At 60.5% G+C, this 17,548-nt stretch overlaps 1 protein-coding gene across 1 annotated transcript; it reads right to left on the reverse strand.

Moving 5' to 3' along the window:
* Positions 1-170: 170 nt before the first annotated feature.
* Positions 171-14,536, reverse strand: SMARCD2 (SWI/SNF related BAF chromatin remodeling complex subunit D2). Its single transcript, XM_074849811.1, has 13 exons — positions 14,363-14,536; positions 6,834-7,018; positions 4,932-4,974; positions 4,231-4,353; positions 3,978-4,097; positions 3,726-3,821; positions 2,597-2,698; positions 2,175-2,336; positions 1,802-1,899; positions 1,401-1,536; positions 1,103-1,225; positions 916-1,017; positions 171-809 (listed from the first exon to the last, which is right to left on the reverse strand). The coding sequence occupies exons 1-13, from the start codon at positions 14,522-14,524 to the stop codon at positions 756-758; spliced, it is 1,506 nt and encodes a 501-aa protein (XP_074705912.1). The 5' UTR covers positions 14,525-14,536; the 3' UTR covers positions 171-755.
* Positions 14,537-17,548: the final 3,012 nt, after the last annotated feature.

The raw sequence follows: 17,548 nt of genomic DNA on the forward strand, positions 1-17,548 counted from the left end.
TATCAGTCACAATGAGTCGCTAATTATGTAAAACAGCAGGGGAGGGTGGAGTAATCAACTGATTGTCAAAAACTTAACGCTAAAAAACTTGGTTACGTATAAAAAGAAGAGTTTGGGCCAAGCCGCCCTCTGAGAACACCACGAACCACTGCATAGATTGAGGCAATGAGTGCAGTAAGAGGAACTCAATATATTAATCAAATACAAACCCACTGTACAAAACGCTTCCTTTTTTTATAAAACCTGTTCACAAAAATAGTGCAAAACGTCGGGCACCAGCGGGGATTGGGGGGGGGGCTGGCATTTGGAATGACAAAACTTTGGTTGAAGAGGGGCAGGGCCGGGCCTGCCTGCGCGGCGGCTGGGCTCAGGGAGGGCAGGCAGCGGCTCCCGGGCAGCACAGGCAGCTTTTCCCTGCTGGGCAGCAACTCCAGGAGGGCTTTTGGCCAGAGGAGGGGAGCGAGCAGCAGGGCTGGGGTCAGTGCTGGGGCAGGGGGAAGAGGCAAACGGCACGATGCAAAAGCAGGATGCGTTAACGCAGCAGAAGGGGAGGGGGGGGGAACCGGGGGACCCTCCGCTGTGCTCTGCCTGGGGCTAGAGCTTCCCGGCCGAGGGGAGCCCAGGGGTGCTAGTGGCTCCGAATCCCTCCAGGCACGTCGGGTTTGTGCAAGTGCTGTATTCGATTCCAGTAAGAAGTACCATCAGGCTCAGGAGGCAGGGAGAGGAGAAGGAGCTCCCGAGCCCCCGCCAGCCCCTTAGGTCAGGCGGATCCCGAGCACTTGTTCCAGTTCCTGCCGACGCTGCTGGACCTGGAGGAGACGAAGGCACTCAGGCAGGGAGAGGGGTGGCCCCAAGGACCCCCCCTGCACCATCCCAATGCGCTGCAGCACCCCACGGGCATGGCCCGGAGCCCACCTTGGCAAAGATGTGTCTGCCCACAGCCTCCTGCGCCCAGGGCTGCTGGTAGAACTCGGCCCGCCGCTCCTCCTCGGGGTTCCCGATCACGTCCGTTATGATCTGAGTAAGACACGGGGTGAGGGCCGAGGTCAGACACTCCCCTTCCCCCTGCCGCCCCTTGCTCTGCCCAGCCCCAGGGTTTTACCTTGAGGTCCCTCCTCTGGGATTTGATCCACTCCTGGATGAAATCCTGCGGGTTGTTGCTGAAGCTCAGCATGAAATCACGCTGCGTCTTCAGCTGGTTGATGGATTCGATGGTCTCATGAATCTAAGGAGATGATGAGGGGTGAGAGGCAGCTCTGTGTGTGTGTGTGTGTGTGTGTCCCCAGAACAGGACACCAAGCTCCCCCCAGCCCTGTGGTGCAGCCTCTAAGTGCCACCCTGGCTGAGCCCCCGCTGCGGGCAGGGCAGCCCCCCCCCCCCACTCGCAGGGGTCCCCCCACCTTGGCATCCAGGGAGGCGATCTCCTGCTGGTTGGTGGTGGAAGCCAGGAAGTTGCTCATCTGAGCTTTCAGGGGATCGTCCACCTCCACATCGATGTCATAGCAGGCAGTCTTCTTCTGGTCATTGGGGTCCACGCTGTGGGGGGGAACACCAGGGTGTTTGGGGCAGGGGCGGGGGGCAACGAACAACAGGGTGTTGGGGGGGGGGGGGAAGACATCCTCAGCTCCACCCTGCTGTAGGGGTGGTGGACTCCCCCAACAGCCACACGAGCACCCTGCTGACTGCCCCAAGAACCCCCCAAATTTATTTGCTTGATTCTCCCCCTCCCAGGTGATTTGTGCTCGCTGCTGCTTTGGGCTGGAGCCCTCCCAGCCCCTGCAGGTTCTGCCCTCTCCCCTACCTGATGGTGTGGTTGATGATGATGGGGTCTGGGTGCTGCAGGAGCCCCGCCAGCTTCATGGGGATCTCAGAGAAGCGCATGCGGACGCAGTTAAAGATCTGGAGGGGCAAAGCAGAGCAGTTGCTGCCTGTGGCAGGGCCTCCTTCCACCCGTCACAAAGGGCCAGGCAGGAGGCGGGGAAACCCCCCAGCCCTGGTTTGTGCATGGCAAGTTGATGGATGTAAGCCAGGGCCTGGGGAAGGGGCATAAATTGAGCCTGGGCAGTCTGGAGCGTGTTGCGAGGCAGAAAAGATGCTTTTTCTGGCCTTCCTGGGGACGGGAAGGGCGCTCTGCTCCCAGCAAAGCGTGCTGGCGCCGCAGGGCAAGGGCTGACCTGGCGGAAGTAGCGGTTGCAGTTGATGTACTCCTTCTCGTGACTGTCCTGCAGCTTGTTGTGTTTGATGTAGAGCCAGAGCGCCTGCATGATGCTGGCGCGGGTCTGGGTGTGCACCCCGAGCAGGCGAGCCAGGCGAGGGTCCAGTTTGTACTGTGGTGGCTGCAGGGACACGGAGGGTGAATGAAGGGGGTCTGCCTGGCCCTCGGAAGGGCCCCTCCTCTGAGCGCAGCGTCCTTGCGTCACCACAGGCTGTGAGGTCCGTGTCTGGAGCTCTCGGTGCTCCTTTCTACCCCCACAGCCCCCCAACAGCCTCATACAAGGCCCTGCCCCAGCTCAGGCCCATTGTCCCCCCTCAGACTGCCCCATACAGTGCTGGAGGAAGGGCACGGCCAGCACCCGCGTGGCCCCAGGGCACCTACCTGGTGATCCAGCATGAGCAGCAGAGTGCATTTCACATTGACGTCGCCGGGACGCTTCACTTGGAAGCCGTCAGTCTCCTGGGTTGTGGGCAGCCGGTGCCACTACGAGACACCAAGGGGACACCAGTCAGCTCCAGGACCGTGATTTTGTGTCTGCAGCCAGGCGCAGAGAGCGCCGGTGCTCAGGTGTAGTGCGGGGGTCTGACAGAGGCAGAGAGCCTGGACCCCACCCCGGGCAGGCCCTGGGAGTCTGACCCTGGGGGGCTTCAGCCGAGAGCCCACCCAGTCCAACGGATACAGGTTGATGTGCTCAGCGCAGAGGGAGTTTGGATGGGCTGGGGGAGTTTACAGCCCTGAGCAGTTGATGTGAAGAGCTCAAACAGCTCCTGGAGTCACTGCGGGATCAATCCGGTCTCAGCCACTGTGGGGGATGCGCATCGGAGCTGTGCACAAACCATCCTGTATGTGAAGGGGATTCACCCCCACCACAGAAATAAACATTTCCCAGGGGGAAAAGCATGAGGTGGGTGCAGGGAAAGCCTGCTCCTGGCAGGAGCACCCAAAAAGGTCTGATCCCACTCACAGGCAGTGCTTAATCTCCCCGAGGACCTTCCTGCCAGGCAGCAGGGCAGACCCCTCTTCCCACCCGGCGCTGGGATGTAGAGATGAGCCTTTCTGTGGCAGCACCACCCATCCCGGGCCTCACTTTTGCAAATCTGTGGGACCCGGGACTGCCCAAGCTGCGCCTCAGAGCTACGTCCTCGCTGCAGCCCCACACCTCTCAGCTCCAGCTGTGTACTTGTGGATGTGAGGGGGTTAAGAGCTGAGCAGGCAGCAGTCGCTGCCAGGAGACATCACACCAGCCAGGGAAGAAAACACAGCTGTAAACTTGAGCCTGGAAAGCGTGGCAGTGTGGAACCCCAGGCAGGGCTTGGCACCGCTCCGCAGCACCCAACAGCCCCTCGCTCAGCCCCCGCTGGCAGCAGGACAGGCACTGGGCTGGGGAGCCAAGCACCCACAGGGTAAGGGGCAGGGCCACCCCCCCGTCCCCGCTGGGCTAACGGCTCCCCCCACCCTGCCCGGGGTGCAGAGCCAGCCCCGCAGCGCCGCCGCCAGCCTCCCGTCTCACCTCCACCAGATGGTTGTCTGGCCCGTACAGCTCTTTGTCCAGCTCGATGACGAGGCTCTTGAAAAAGGAGGAGAACTTCCTCTTCTGCTTGCTCGGCTGCAAAACAGAGCGGACAGACTTGGCCTGACCCCACCAGCCAGGGAGGGCCCCAGCCCCAACACGGCTGCCAGCACCCAGCGAGCAGAGAGCCATGTCCCCCCCCCGCCCAGCCCTCAGCTCCGAGCACCAGCTCATCCCAGCCCGTATCCTTACGTCCTCCAGCAGTTTGCCCTCCACACGTAGCTCCCAGGAGGCCACGCGCTCGCCACCCTCCCCTTCTTCTTTGGCTGGGGTGAAAGTGTTGGAGATGTAAATCCTCAGCTTCCGCTTTTGCTGTGGAATAGGGAAACAGAGGGGGGGGGATGCTCAGGGTGAGAGGGTGACTGCCAGCACCCACAGCACCACCCACTTCATAGCTCCCCACCCCACCCATCTGCTCGCCCTCCCAGCCAGGGCTGCCACGTACCGTCAGCGGCTTCTTAATGGCCTCCTGAATCTCCATCCTCTTCCGAGCGATGGTTTGGTCCAGCTTGCGCTCAAAGGCGAGGAGGTCCATGTAGGCCTGGGATTCTGGGACCAGTTCCCGGATCTGTCAAACAGCAGTGATCCGTGCTGGGGTGGGGCTGCATCCCCCCCCCACCAGCCCCAGCAACACTACTGGTGTTGGGCTGACACGCCAAGGAGTCACCGAGGGACGAGTCCAGCACAACAGCATCAATTTGTCATTTTAAACAAAGGCTACAGCCCTGCAAAGCTCTCCCCAAGTCACAGAGCTGTACTGCAGACCTCAGTCACTGTGCCCAGCAGCCTGCCTCGTGTCACAGGCGGGTAATTTAACCCTGGACTGTCAAGAGGGACCTCCCAGGAGAGGCTTAGGGTCCTCTCTTGGGGTCCCCACCCCAAGCCACTGTTCCTCCTTGCTTGCTCAAAGTCTTTCTTGTCCAACTTATGCACATCCCAAACCTCCTGCCGCCCCCAAGGAAGAGACAGAAATCTTCCCGGTCAGCTTGGGACTGAGCAGCAATCCCCAGCGAGCAGGATGTGGCCCAGTGAGATCCTCCTCCTTGTAGGGACCTCATCACCCCAGCTGCCCTGGAAAGGCAGCACGGATGCACCACCTCCCCCCAGCAGCTCAGCTCCTTCCCCACACACCGAGGCAGCACTCACCCTCTGCGGCAGAACCTTGTCAGCCATCTTCCTCCTCTTCACCCTGAAAAAAGCACAGAGACAGGCAAAAAAAAGCAACACTGCAGCTCTCACAGGACATCTTGCTGCCTGCCCAGTGGGAAGCTGCTGCATGCTCAAGGCTCCTGCTGCAGTGAACAGGTCTAGGGGGGCAGGTCCCCTTTGGGGCTGCTCTGTGTGACAGGGACTTTGGACTCGCAGGAGGGGAGCAAAGAAAGGCTGTAGGAGCATCTAGACCACAAGACCTTGGATCAGTGCCGGAAAGCAAATGAGTAAGAGAATATATCCCTGTGGGCAAGCCAAGATGACTCCAGGGGGGAAGGTGTTGGATGTCTACAGCCTATCACCAGGGAAGAAAATCCAGTCCCTGGCTTCAGCTTGCTTCACTGCTGCTGCTCGCTAAAGGTGCTGCAGGGCAGGAGCAAGGAGAAGGTAGTACAAGGCACAGCTGCGGCTGCAGGACAGCCAGAGAGGAAATTCAGGAATGAAGTGGCCATCAAATTCTCCCAGTGCTACAAACCAAAGCTCAGTTCCAGGAGCTCACTTCGAAACAGCTCAAACCAAACCAACCTTGCCACAGTGGGGCTGAAATCACCATGGGCAGAGGAAGCAGAGAGGCCTCGAGAGCCACAGCATGGCTGCAGCCTCGCTCAAGAGCCATTTTAGCTCTCTCCGAGCTTGTAATACCCTGTCAGACCACAGGGCCCTGGGCTCTCCTCCCCCACTTCATGCTGCAGGCTCCTGCCCCCCCCCCCGTCACCCTGAGCCCACCCTGATGCCCCATTAAATTCACAATCAATGCCTGGATAAATGGGAAAACACTCTCCTCCCATTCGCTGCACATGTAAGAGCTGGGGCAGAGTCCAGCAGGCAAAGGGAAGTCCCTTTCCCTTGGCAGCATGTGAAGCAGCAGGGCAGCAAACGTGGGCGTCCGTGCTGCCGTCATGAGGTGTCCAAGGTACAGCGGCTGCCCCAGGGCTGCTCGAGCAGGAGGACACCTCTGGAGGGCAGCCCTAGCTAAGGGGGGGTCAGAGCGCTTCTCTGAGCTCTTCTTGCTGTATTAAATGCTTCCTGCCCTGCAGGGTTTGGCCACCCCATTAGCAACTGGCAGTTCCCGATCCCTTGATCCGCAGCCAGCCGGGAGCAGGGATGCTCGACCAGCCGAGCATGGCTGATCCCACGCAGCCTGCCCCCGGGAGCGGAGCCGCAGCCTTATCTGGCCACTGACGTCCTTGCTCGGTGGCAAGCTGCCCCTTGTCCTTAATCCCCAGCTGGCTCTGGGGCACCGAACGGATGCGCAGCTGCTGCGCAGGGGCTGTGATGCCCTGCGGAGGGATCACGGAGCCAAGCGAGCCCTGCCACACAGCCAGGGCAGGGAACGGGACCTGAGCGTCCACTGGGGCCAAGGGACCCTGCCCTGAGAAACAGCTTCCAGAGTAAAGGGATTAGCAGCATTGTAAACAAGCAAGGAGCTGCTGGCAGAGCCCCACGGCTCGATGAGACCAGCCCCACAAACCATCCTACTGAGACCACAGCTCCGGGAAGTGTCTCTACAACCTGCCACCCCCGTGCCCCGCTTCATGTCTGAGCCTGCCAGAGCCAGCACGAACCCCCGTGAGAAGGGGAAAGACCCTGAGGAGCTGGTGCTGGGGTCTCTGGCAAGCACAAATCCGTGCGATGAGGCTTTTCAGTTATGGGCATGGAGCTCAGAGCGCGGGGAAGCTGCAAGCTGAGCGATCTCTGCCCCCAGCTCGCCCCTCTGCAGCAGGGCAGGGAGCTGCAGGCGTCTGCGGCGAAGCGCAACCAGGACCCAGCGGGTCAAACCGTCCGCCTCCAGCCTGCCGCGGGCGCCCGTCCTGTCGCGGGAGGGTGCCGGCCCCTTACCCTCTCCTCTGGGTGGCCAGCGGTGGCTGCGCCTGGGGGGTCAGCAGGCGCTTCCTGAAGGGGTCCATCATGGACTGCGGCAGGCCGGGTCTCATCGGGGAGGCTGCTCCGTACGGGGGGGCTCCTGGTGGTCCCACCTGCAGCCCTGCCATGGGCATCCGGCTGCCAGGCGGCATCCCGGGGCGCTAGTGGGGAAAAGGAGAAAGTGTGAGTGTTAAACACTGCCCTGCGAGGGGGCTTGAACTTTGCTGGGGGCCAGCAGATGCCATCCGCCCTCTCGCTTTTTCCCCCTTGCTTTTTCCCCCTTGCTTTTTCCCCGGGAGACATTCCCAAGGCCATACCCCGAGGTGCAGGCGAGGGGCAGGGCAGGGAGGAGGGAAGGACATCAGGAGCTGCAGCCTTCCTTGCTGCAGGAAGAGTGACAAAAAAGCAGAACCAGGACGAGCAGAAGCCACTGACCGCAGGGGAAGCCCGGGGCTGCCAGCCGGCACAAAGCCGAAGCCACGCGTGGCCCTGAGCCACCAGCACGCAGCAGGACCTGGAGCATCACGAGGCCCCATCACGAGGGTCATCGGCTTCACCCTGGGGACAGCAGGGGCTGCGGCGTGGGCTGTGCCGTGGGTTCCTCTCCGGAAAGCAGCAGTGCTGGCAGGCACAAGGCCTGGGAGGGGAGCGGGGCAATCCCACTTCCTACCGGCACCGGTCCTGAGGCTGGCAGGCAGGCAGGCAGCCGAGTGCAGGGGATGGAGGCAAGAGCTCATCCCCTGCCAGCACACCAGCTCCCATCCTTCCCCCTTCAGGGGCCCAGAAAGGGCATTTACAAGCCACAAAGCAACACCTAACCACTCCTGCAAGGGGTCCCAACCCAGGGCAGCACTCACAGCCCCTCTGCATCCCTTGGAGCAGAGTGGTTTGCAAGCTACCACCCACTCTGCTGGCTCGCAGGTGCCACCAGGTCTATGTCCCCACGCATCCCCCCAGGGCCCTCGGCAATGGGTCACAGCACCCCACAACCCGCTGGCTGCCCCTACGTGCCCCAGCCTGCTTCACCGGCCAGCCGAGCCAACAGCCTCCCGGGATCCTTTGATCCTCAAGCTCCCTGTTGCCAAGATTGGAGGCTGGGAGAGCCACCAAGCCAGCAGAGCAACATTTCTCCCCTGCCGCAGGCTCCTCAACGTGCCAGGACATCCCCCACAGCCCCCCTCCCACCACCCTGCCAGGGCACACGGCCATGCCATGGAAGAGTGCTAACGAAGCCACCTCGTTATCCCAAAAGAGCCCAGCAAGGCAACACCATGAACTTACAAGCTTATCTGCATATGGGCATTAATTTCAGTGCAAACCCCAGGCAGGGGCGAGCTGGAAGCACAAGACCACCTTTGCAGCTTTTACAGGCAGGCTCAGAGCTGTACCAGGGGGGTTGGTTTGATGGCAGCTGGAGCCAAAACACACTCACCTCCTCCCTGAAAAGCTGGTAAACACAAAACCAAGAGCTTGAGTTGCTCCCACTCCGGAGCCCAAGGCCACAGGTGTCTCCACAAGTGGGAGATCCTGAAAACATCCCAAGCGCTGCGTGGAGAAGCGCATTGCGGCTGGAAAGTCAAGCAGCAGCAGGCCGCAGGATTAGTGCCACACGTCAAAATTCAAAAACACACAGACAAAGAGTGAGCTGAGCCCGTTACACAACCAAATACTGCCTCCACGTTTGCCCAGCCTTCCTTTGAAGCAGCATCTCCAGAGCCTGGGCTCACTAACCTGCCCTTGCTACAAGGCAGGAGTCTGCTTCTTCCTCCTAACAGCCCCCAGATGTTTCTCTCCTTTTGATCGGCCACGTTTGCGCAATTCCTCGTGACAAGCAGGACTGCACAGACATCGCCAAGAGCCGACCGCAGCCAGCAGCACCTCCTCTTTTGCCAAGAATCACAAGGCAAGAACCCAGTTTCTCCAGGTTTATCAAGAAATCCTCCATGGCAGGGCTGGGAGGAGAGGCAGCACCAAGATCCACACCCTTTATAAAATTAAAACACACAGGGACAGAGTAAATACTGTTTGCCAGTACAGCGTGGCTACAGAAGGACTGTGCTCCCACAACTGTGCTGACTCACCTGCAAGGGCTTCTGGAGAACAGATAAGCCATGAGAAGAAGCTGCAAAACTTTTCATCAGAAATTCGGGAGCCCCAAGAAAAGCTGTGTAGTGCTGAGGCTGCAAACAGTCACCTGCAGCTCCCGAGAGCCACTGGAGTGTGGAGAAGACAGATGGCTTTTGGGGAAACCTCTGCCCCTGGGTGTTTCTCAAGCCCACACAGGAGACAGAGATCAGTGTCACAGGGAAACTGGTCTGAAGGTCAGGGAGGTTCCCTACATGACAGTGTATGACAATGCAACCCCTCCCCTGCACGCGCCAACAGCAGAACCGCTGTCAGCAGCCTGCCTGGACTAAGAGGTGGTGTCATGACCAGCTCCCATCCTCCAGCCAGGGCAGCTCTCACCACCATCGTGCCCTGAGGTATCTCCTACCTCCCTCTGCCACTCCACGGGGGTCACATTTCTGATCTATCCCTGAAACGAGATTTGAAGGCTGGCTGAAGTCAGTCTTTGACAGCTCGACTTCAGCAGGAACACCTTGTGCAAGGTCTCCCACGTGTCCATCTGCTCTTTGGAGGGCGAGAGACTGCTCGGTTGCAAGAAGCAGAGACAATTCTGTCGGCAGGGAGAGATTCAGCGCAAGGATGAACGGATCTGTCATACTTAAGACTTTAACGTCACCTCCACAAACATTTGAGAACCATCAGCCACAGCTAAGCTGCCGGGGGGGGTGAGCTCCAGCCCACCAGGGACTCGCATCTGACCACTTGGATGAACAAAAAAAGGGAAGGCAGAATCCTCCATGTGGATTATTTTTCCCCTCAGTTTCCCCTCAAGATTTGCAAAGTGCTAATGGAGAAGCCTCTTGGCAAAGCAGGGCCTGCCTCTGCCTCGTGTTCAACCAGCGACTGCCTCCCCCCCCTCGCCTCCTGCCGAAGGCTGCAGCCTCCTAAGACCCAACTCACGCAAGCACGGTGCAGCCTTAAATCTCCAGCTAAGCCATGAAGCAGCATTACGGCCCCAGTGGGGTGAAGCCTGCCTCCATCCCCGTTCGGAAGCCCTGGAAATTAGCAGGATGCAAGAGGGCTTAAATCCAGGAAATTTTATTACACCAGCTCAAACCAAGGAGACCTTCCTTAGCTCATTCCTGTCTAACACCCTTGTCCGCCCCTCTTCACCCAGGGCAGCGTTGCTGCCCCATCCCCTCCGGGTACCGCCTCATTCCCCCCCTCTCTGCCCCGCCGCCCCTGCCAGTGGGGCGGACAAAGGGCAAACCTTGCAAGCTCAGCTCTGAGGAACAAGCTGGACCTTGTCCAGCCTTCCCCGCGGAGAGCGAGCGGAGCTGTTTGGAAACGGGACAGAAAACAGCTTGTTTCTGTTCCCTGCCAAAGCTGAAGGAACGAATGGGGCTGGCTGTGGTTTAGCGGTTCATCCCAGGTCAATGCACAGGCCACTTGCGTTTGGGGAGCTCTGTTGAGAGTCAGCTTCAGTTGAATCCAATGGGAGGCTGGAAGGCTTCCTGATGGACGTTCATTGGCATGACAGCAGCCTCTCTGCCTGCCAAAGGCCCCTTCTTGAGGAAGGGCAGGCCAGAAATTGGAGGCTGGTAGCAGAAATGAGAAACAAGAGGAGCAATAAATCGCAGGATGGATCTGCAAGAAGGAGTTGGGCTGAAGAGCGAGCTTGAAGAAAAGCAGCAGTTCAGAAAACAGCTCGAGAGCCTCTTGGTCTTCCTTCTGAGACCACAGCCCTTCCTTGCATCTCCCCAGTGAGGGGAAAGGCTCTTCCTGACGCCCGTCCTGGTTTGTTCCATCCAGAAAGGCGCAATCCAACTTTGTACATACTAACAGTCAGGGAACGAGAACCCACATGTGTCCTTGCCCGGGGCTTTGGGAGCTGAGCCCTGGACAGACGCCAGCTCTTCCTGCAAGTTCCTCCCCGCATGCCCGGGCAGCAGCGCTTCCCATTAGGACAGATGCAGACCCAAACCCTGTTTAAACAGGATTTGAGCTCCACGCCAGGCTGGTCTCAAGGAGAGCTCGGCTGCCTAAAGCCACCGCTCAACCCAGGGCTTTGCATGGATCGGGACCAACTGAGCCCCCCCCACCCAGCCCTCCCTCTTTGTTCAGTCTTATCTGTGAGCAAATCCCTCTTGGGAGGGTGCCAGGAAGAGCCTGGGTTCATGCTGGCAGAGATCTTCATCCGGGAGGTGGTGGTGTTATTGAGGTGCTGTTGCACGCTGCAAGCTCTCACGCAGCTCCTTGCTCCCAACAAGCCCCCAAACTGCCCCAACACGGCTCGTCACGTTTGGAAGACCTGCTGTATTTTGATGCAGGAGGAGCTCCAGGAGTCAGATTGCTTCTCGGCTAAAAACTGTATATGAGGAAGTAGTAAATCAAGGAGAGAAGGGCAAAGCAACAGGCAAAGGCACCGAGCAGATTTAGGACACGTGCTGGCAACGTTTCAAGCACCAGCAGAGACGTCTGGGTCGAGACAAACCTGCCCGTCTGCAGCCTCAGATGTTACAGGTCGGAGAAAGGAAAGGTCACAAGGATTCAAATCATAACACGGGCATTAACGCAAGCAGGAACAAGGAACAAAGGTGTTGGGTTCTGGCTTGAAAGAGAAACTCCAGCAGCTGCTAACACAGCGTGGAGACACACACGGGAGGAGCAGAGATAGGTGCCTGGCATAAAACAACTGCCTCTGGCAGTGCTAAACTTTCCAGGGAACAGCTCCCAGAGCTCCCGAGAAGGTCCTGTGGAGGAAGATGGAGTGAGGGCCTTCAACAGCAAGTTCTGAAGATGTTGTCCACCTGGAACTTCACTGTCACATCTCCCCAAGAGACACAAAGGGTGCCGTGGTCTCCGTTGCTGCCTTCCTCCCTCGTGTTCCAAGAGGACAGCGTCCATCTGCTTTGTATCATCATTTAAGTCGAGGCTCAGTCTATGATGAAACCTGCCTTGGAAACCATCTCCCTTGGGAAGGGTGGGGTCACCCAGCCCAAGCAGCATCACAGCTTTCTGTGCAGCTCCCTGGTCCAGCTCCAGCCCTGGCTGTTGTCCCCAGGCCCCCTTTGAGCCAATCCCAATCACCCGAGGAGCAGGAACGCTGTTTTCCTCTGCTCCCAAGAAGACTGGGTGGATCTCTCCTGTACCACACTACACCCTCTCCAACATGTCCAGGCCACCCCATCTTTCACCTGGCTCCATACCAGCAGCCCACACTGCTCCAGCTCCTCCATGGGTTTCTCCACGAAGCACGACTCTGCTTTCCTTCACACTGCCGCCCGCCCAGGGACGGATCACCGAGCCGGGTTAGGAGCTGCTTGGACTGTCCCACAGAAACCAGGCCCCTTTTCGCTAGCAAGTACCAATAAACCCTTTTAATGGGGCACCTAACGAATGCTGCTTTTTGCCACCTCTGTGCATCAGCACAGGGTAACTTTGAAGCCGGATCACAGTCTGATCTCCACCACGCAGAGCCAAGCCTGCTCCCTGCCACAGCGTCAACCCGATAACTTTGGAAAAAAACTCTCCTAAGCCTGAAACTGGCACCTGAATAAACAGAAGAAAGGTTCCCTCTCTCTGAATTTACACCAGCCAGCACAACCTGGATGCTGGGACTCAGCCTTGGCACCCGTGCTGCTGCCAGCACAGGGACAGGGACTGGGATGGGGGCTCTGCCCGCAGACCCACCACCAAGCAGCCCGACAGCTCAGCTGATCATCCTCCTCCTGGAAAAAATCCTCTCCTTCCTGCTCCAGCATCAGATCCCGAAAGGGTCCCAAATCGGTCCCAAGAGGAGTCATCCTCTTGAATTCCCTGCTTGAGCTGCCAGTAAATAACCAGCAGGCATGCAAGGATGTCAAAAGGATGAGCATATGTTTATTAATCCAGTGATTAAAGAGCTCCTAAGCGCTCGCTGGCATGGCTGAGGCCTGTTGTGTCTCCTAGTGCCCAAATAATGAAGTTCTTCATTAAGCCAGGGCATAACGGAGCGGAGAAGTCCTCTGGTATGGCAGGGACGGCCACCGGGCGGGGAGGGGCTGCTTTCCCCAGCTTGGGAATTGCAAAACAAAGGGCAGACCCCCTGGCCCATGCCCACGCAGCTCTGCCAGCACGCTGCCAGCCAGACACCGCTCGTGGCCAGACGCGAGGCACAGCGCTTGCCACCAGCCCCGGGGCTCAACCGGCCCCGCCGACCCAGCCAACTCCCGTGCTGGCTCGCCGGTGCCAGGTACCGTGGTGACATCCACGCTGCGTACATCACCGCGCGCTCCCAACACCTGCCACCACCACAGCTTTACGGTCAGCAGCGGGAGAAAACAGCAAGCATATGTTATCTTCTTTACCCGCAGCGGCGAGCGGCTCCCAACTAGATTTTGCAACCTGCCGCACGGAAGGTCAGGGCAAGCGCTCGAGCGCCCGCTCGGCCTGAAACGCCTCCGAGTCGAGTTACCGTCGATTCACGCTCGGACCAGCCTCGGCTGCGCCATCTCAGTTTTCAGAGGCAGGCTTTTTGGCGTTTTTAAGGCTGCAGTGGGAAGTTATTTCCTCATTTTCTATTAATGAAGCGTACAAGCTGGAAATTCCCTCAGCTTGATTTATTTCTCAAGTTTTCATGCAAATAAGGCGGCAGCTCTGGAGAAGGCGATCGGCGGCAGATGAGAACGTGTTGCACAACTGGGCTCCTCCATTTCAAGCCTGCCTGGAAGACTCTGCTTTACACCCAAAACCTACCAACCAAAATAACAACCCCGCGCCCAAGAGCCAGCTGACAAGCTGCGCGTGTAAGGGGGAGGCAGAAACTTCACTGTATGTCAGCATATACTTTTTATAAGAGATGTTCAGGCTGGAAAATGAGTAATTATTTTGCTCTTTGAGCGCTGCTGCCTGTTCAGATTCACTTTCCCCCAACGTTAGCAAGCGCCTGGCCATCACCTGACCATCAGCTGCGTCTTAAAGATAATCACCTGCAGCACCCAACGGTCACCTCCGCTTCTGCCCGAGACGCAGATAAAGAGGTTTCAGGGCAGCTCCGTGAGCCGGGAAATGGCTGCGGGGCCGGTGCCTCACGCTTCCCCCGCTCCGGTGCCCGCGGCCCGGCCCCGCGCGGCCCAGGGGACGGGCTCGCTGACGGGGCCGGAACTTTTATGGGGGTTTTGGAGAGGGCGGAAAGCGAGAGCGCGGGGGGAACGGAGAGCGCGGGGGGGTCCCGGCGAACAACGGCAGGAAAGTAACGTCCCCCCCGGCGGCGGTGCGGGGGGTGCTGGGCTCCCGGGGAGATGGCGGGAGCGGCCGCTGCCCCGGCCCGCCGCGGGCCCGCAGGAGCGGGGAAGGCCCCAACGGCCGGCCCAGCGCCCTCCACCCCCCGGCGGCCCCGAGCGGGCCTCCGCGCCCCCCCCCCCCTCACCCCCCCCCCTCACCCCGAGGCCCCTCACCTGGTACTGCGCGGCGGCCGGGCCCATGGGGCGGTAGCCCGGGGCGGCGGCAGCGGCCGGAGCCGGGCTGGGGCCCCGCAGGATGGCTGGGCCGGGCCCCGGGGGCGGCGGGGCGGCGGCGGGGGGCAGCGGGCTGAGCGGGAAGGCGCCGCGGCCGGCCATGGCGGGGGGCGGGGGGCGGCCCCCGCCCGCGGTGTTTACTCGGAAACGGCGGCGGCGCCCGGAGACGGAGTCAGCGCGCGGCGCCCGCGGGCCCCTCCCCCGGCACGGCCCGGCCCTGCGCCGTGACCCCGCCCCCTGCGCGGGACCCCGCCCCCTGCGCCGTGACCCCGCCCCCAGAGACTCCACCCCAACCTTGGCCCCGCCTCCCAGCGGCGGAGCGTCTGTGTGAGAGTGTGTGTGAGAGAATGTGTGTGTGTGTGTGTGAGAGTGTGTGTGTGAGTGTGAGAGAATGTGTGTGTGTGAGAGTGTGAGTGTGAGAGTGTGTGTGAGATTGTGAGTGTGTCTGTGTCTGTCTCTCTCTGGTCTGTCTGTGTCTGTCTGTCTCTCTGTGTCTGTCTCTCTCTCTCTGGTCTGTCTGTCTGTGCTCCCCTGGCCGTGCAGGCCGAGGGGCCGCTGGCACACGCGTGTGCAGGCGAGCGCGCACGGCGGGGGGCGGCGGGTGGGCGGCAGGACCCGGGGGAGCCCCGCGGGGGTGGCGGGGGGTGGCGCCGGGACCGCCAGGGGGCGCTGCAGGGCCGGGTCCGGCCGCTCGCTCCGCCCGGCGCCGGTGGCGCTTCCTGGGCGGTGGGACCCCGCCCGCTGCCCCCCCGCCGGGCCCGCCGTGGGGCCCGTCCACGTGTGGGGCTGGGCAGGACTCAGTGCGGAGCAGGGCCCGGTGTGGGGCAGGGCCCGGTGTGGGGCAGGAGCAGGGCCCGGTGTGGGGCAGGGCCCGGTGTGGGGCAGGACAGGAGCAGGGCCCAGTGTGGGACAGGACCCGGTGTGAGGCAGGGCAGGAGCAGGGCCCGGTGTGGGGCAGGGCCCAGTGCGGGGCAGGGCGGAGCAGCCGCCTGTGGCACGCACTGGTGTGACCCCCAATCTCTTCCCTCGCAGGGAGGCCGGAGCGGAGCCCCCGGCGCGATGCAGGACACCCACCGGTCACCTCCCTGCGCACGGACCCCGCAGCAGCGGCACCGCGCGGGCTGTGGGCCCGCAGCCCTGCCTGGAGCTCCTCGAGCAACAGGCCCCTGTGCCGCTGCGCTTTGGGACCACGGCGGTGACTGCGACATCCCTTCTTGGGGCAGGGCTGGGGTGTAAACCCCCCTCCTTGTCACTGCGACCCCCAGTCCTGCAGGGACAGGTCAGCTCAGCCACCGCAACCATGTCCCGGCTCCCTTCTACCGAGAAGAGCGGCCGGGGCCGGGCTCAGCGTGGGTCATTTGTCCCTTCCGCAGTGTCACAGGTAGGCATCGCCTCTGCGGAGCCAGGACGAGATGCTCAGAGAGAAGTGCCTGGAGCTGAGGATCGTCTCGGGGTGTTGTGGGGACTGCTGCTGGCTGGAGGCAGGGACTGGTCTCGTGCTGAAGCAGAGGAGGCTCCTGTGGAGGTTTTATCTGTGGTGTCCCGCTTCCTTTCACAGAGGGGGTAGCTGGGCGGGAGAAACCTTGTCATTTCTGTGCGTGTTCCTAATCCCCGCTCTGTTTTCTGCTAGTGGAGGAGATCACCAGCATCTGGCGTCTCATACCTGCCCTGGCTGAGCCCACAGGGGCCGAAGCTTGCTGCACGGTGAGCTGGACAGCAGAAGGGATGTGGGGGCCATTATTATCCCTGGTTTGTGCCTCTTCTTAGCCTCTCATGGGCATTTCAGAGGTCAACGCTGCCATTTTCACAGCCCAAAGCAGGCCTGGGTGTCTTACAGGACCTCTGGCTCCCACACAGATTTGGGGAAAGTTAATAAATCTCTGCCAAAACTTGTCTCTGTGTGCCCAGCAGAGATGTGTTATACCACGCTCGGGGAACGACAGCTTCTGCCCTGTCCTGAGCTGCCTCTGTGGCTCCCAGTGCTTGTGGTGGGGATGAGCAAGGAAAAATCTTTCTCTGTTTGCTGTCACGTGGTGTTTTGTACCCGTACCACGGACCTGTTGTCACTGGTGTACTCTGAGCCTGGCAGTCTCGGAGCTGCAGGTGGCTGGTGAGAGGGAGGTGACAGCCCCATGGAGGGGTCACCCACCCGGGGAGCAGCAGGAGCTCTGTGTTAACATCCCTTTCCCAGCATTGTTGCCTCTGATGCTTTGCAAATGCAGACCCAGAGTCTCCCCAGGGGCAGCCGGAGCTGCTGCAGGGTCTGGCAACAACCCCCTCGTGCCTGAGGCTGTCTCTGCCCGATTTCCAGAAGCAGCTGAAGGCCATCCTGCAAACCCTCCGCCAGAGCTGGGTGGAGAAGATGCTGCGGGAGCTGGTGAAGGAGCAGAAGCAGGAAGGGAGAGTCTGGCAGTGCCAGAGGGCTGTGAAGGGCCCCAGAGGCAGAGGTAAGAGTAATAAAGTAGAAGTTTGTTAAGCAGATTCCCCCAAGGGGGATGGGGTCTTCCTGCAGCTCCCAGCCCTGCAGTGGGGTGGCGCACCCCACGGCTGATCACAGGGTGGCCTAAAAGTGCCACAGCTGCTTGGTTTGGGGGGGGCTACATCCATGGACATCAGACACAATGGACAGGGGTAGGGGCAGGGCTACCCGGGGCACCCCTCGGCATGGGGATGTGGGTGCTGACTCTGAACTGGGGGGCACAGGGCTCTCCAGAGGAACCTGCTGCATCCTTAAGCCACCCCATGTCTTGCCAGCTTGCCCTCTGCAGCTGCTGGTCCCCCGTGCTGGGGATGTGGAGCTGCACCAGTGTGTCTGGGTTTATTATTCATCCGGTGGAGCTGGGAGTGGGATCATTCCTCCCCAGAGACTACACAAGCCAGGGCTACCCCCCACAGAGAGCCGGGGGGGGCACAACACCAGGGGTGAAGGTCCATGGGACAAGGTGGTTTCCCTGGGGGCAGGTTCCTGAAAGGGCTCCTGGAGGTACCACTGACACCCATGTCCCCTTCAAGCCTCACTTCATGGGCACTAGATGGAGCAAAGCACCAAAAAAGCAATTTTTCCTGTTATATTACATCGGCATCCCTGCTTTTTGACTCTGTGCCAGTGGTGGACCCCCCTGCCTG

The sequence above is a fragment of the Strix aluco genome, chromosome 24 (genome assembly GCF_031877795.1).
Source record: "Strix aluco isolate bStrAlu1 chromosome 24, bStrAlu1.hap1, whole genome shotgun sequence".
Taxonomy (NCBI): domain Eukaryota; kingdom Metazoa; phylum Chordata; class Aves; order Strigiformes; family Strigidae; genus Strix; species Strix aluco.

Bases quoted from the DNA above. Each gene is read 5' to 3' on its own strand.
- SMARCD2 (XM_074849811.1), bottom strand. From the start codon at position 14,524: ATGGCCGGCCGCGGCGCCTTCCCGCTCAGCCCGCTGCCCCCCGCCGCC. The intron at 4,354-4,931 runs GTGAGTGCTGCC...GCTGTTTGACAG, and splicing joins ACAAGGTTCTGCCGCAGAGG to ATCCGGGAACTGGTCCCAGA. The intron at 1,900-2,174 runs GTCAGCCCTTGC...TTGCCCCTCCAG, and splicing joins GCAACCGCTACTTCCGCCAG to ATCTTTAACTGCGTCCGCAT.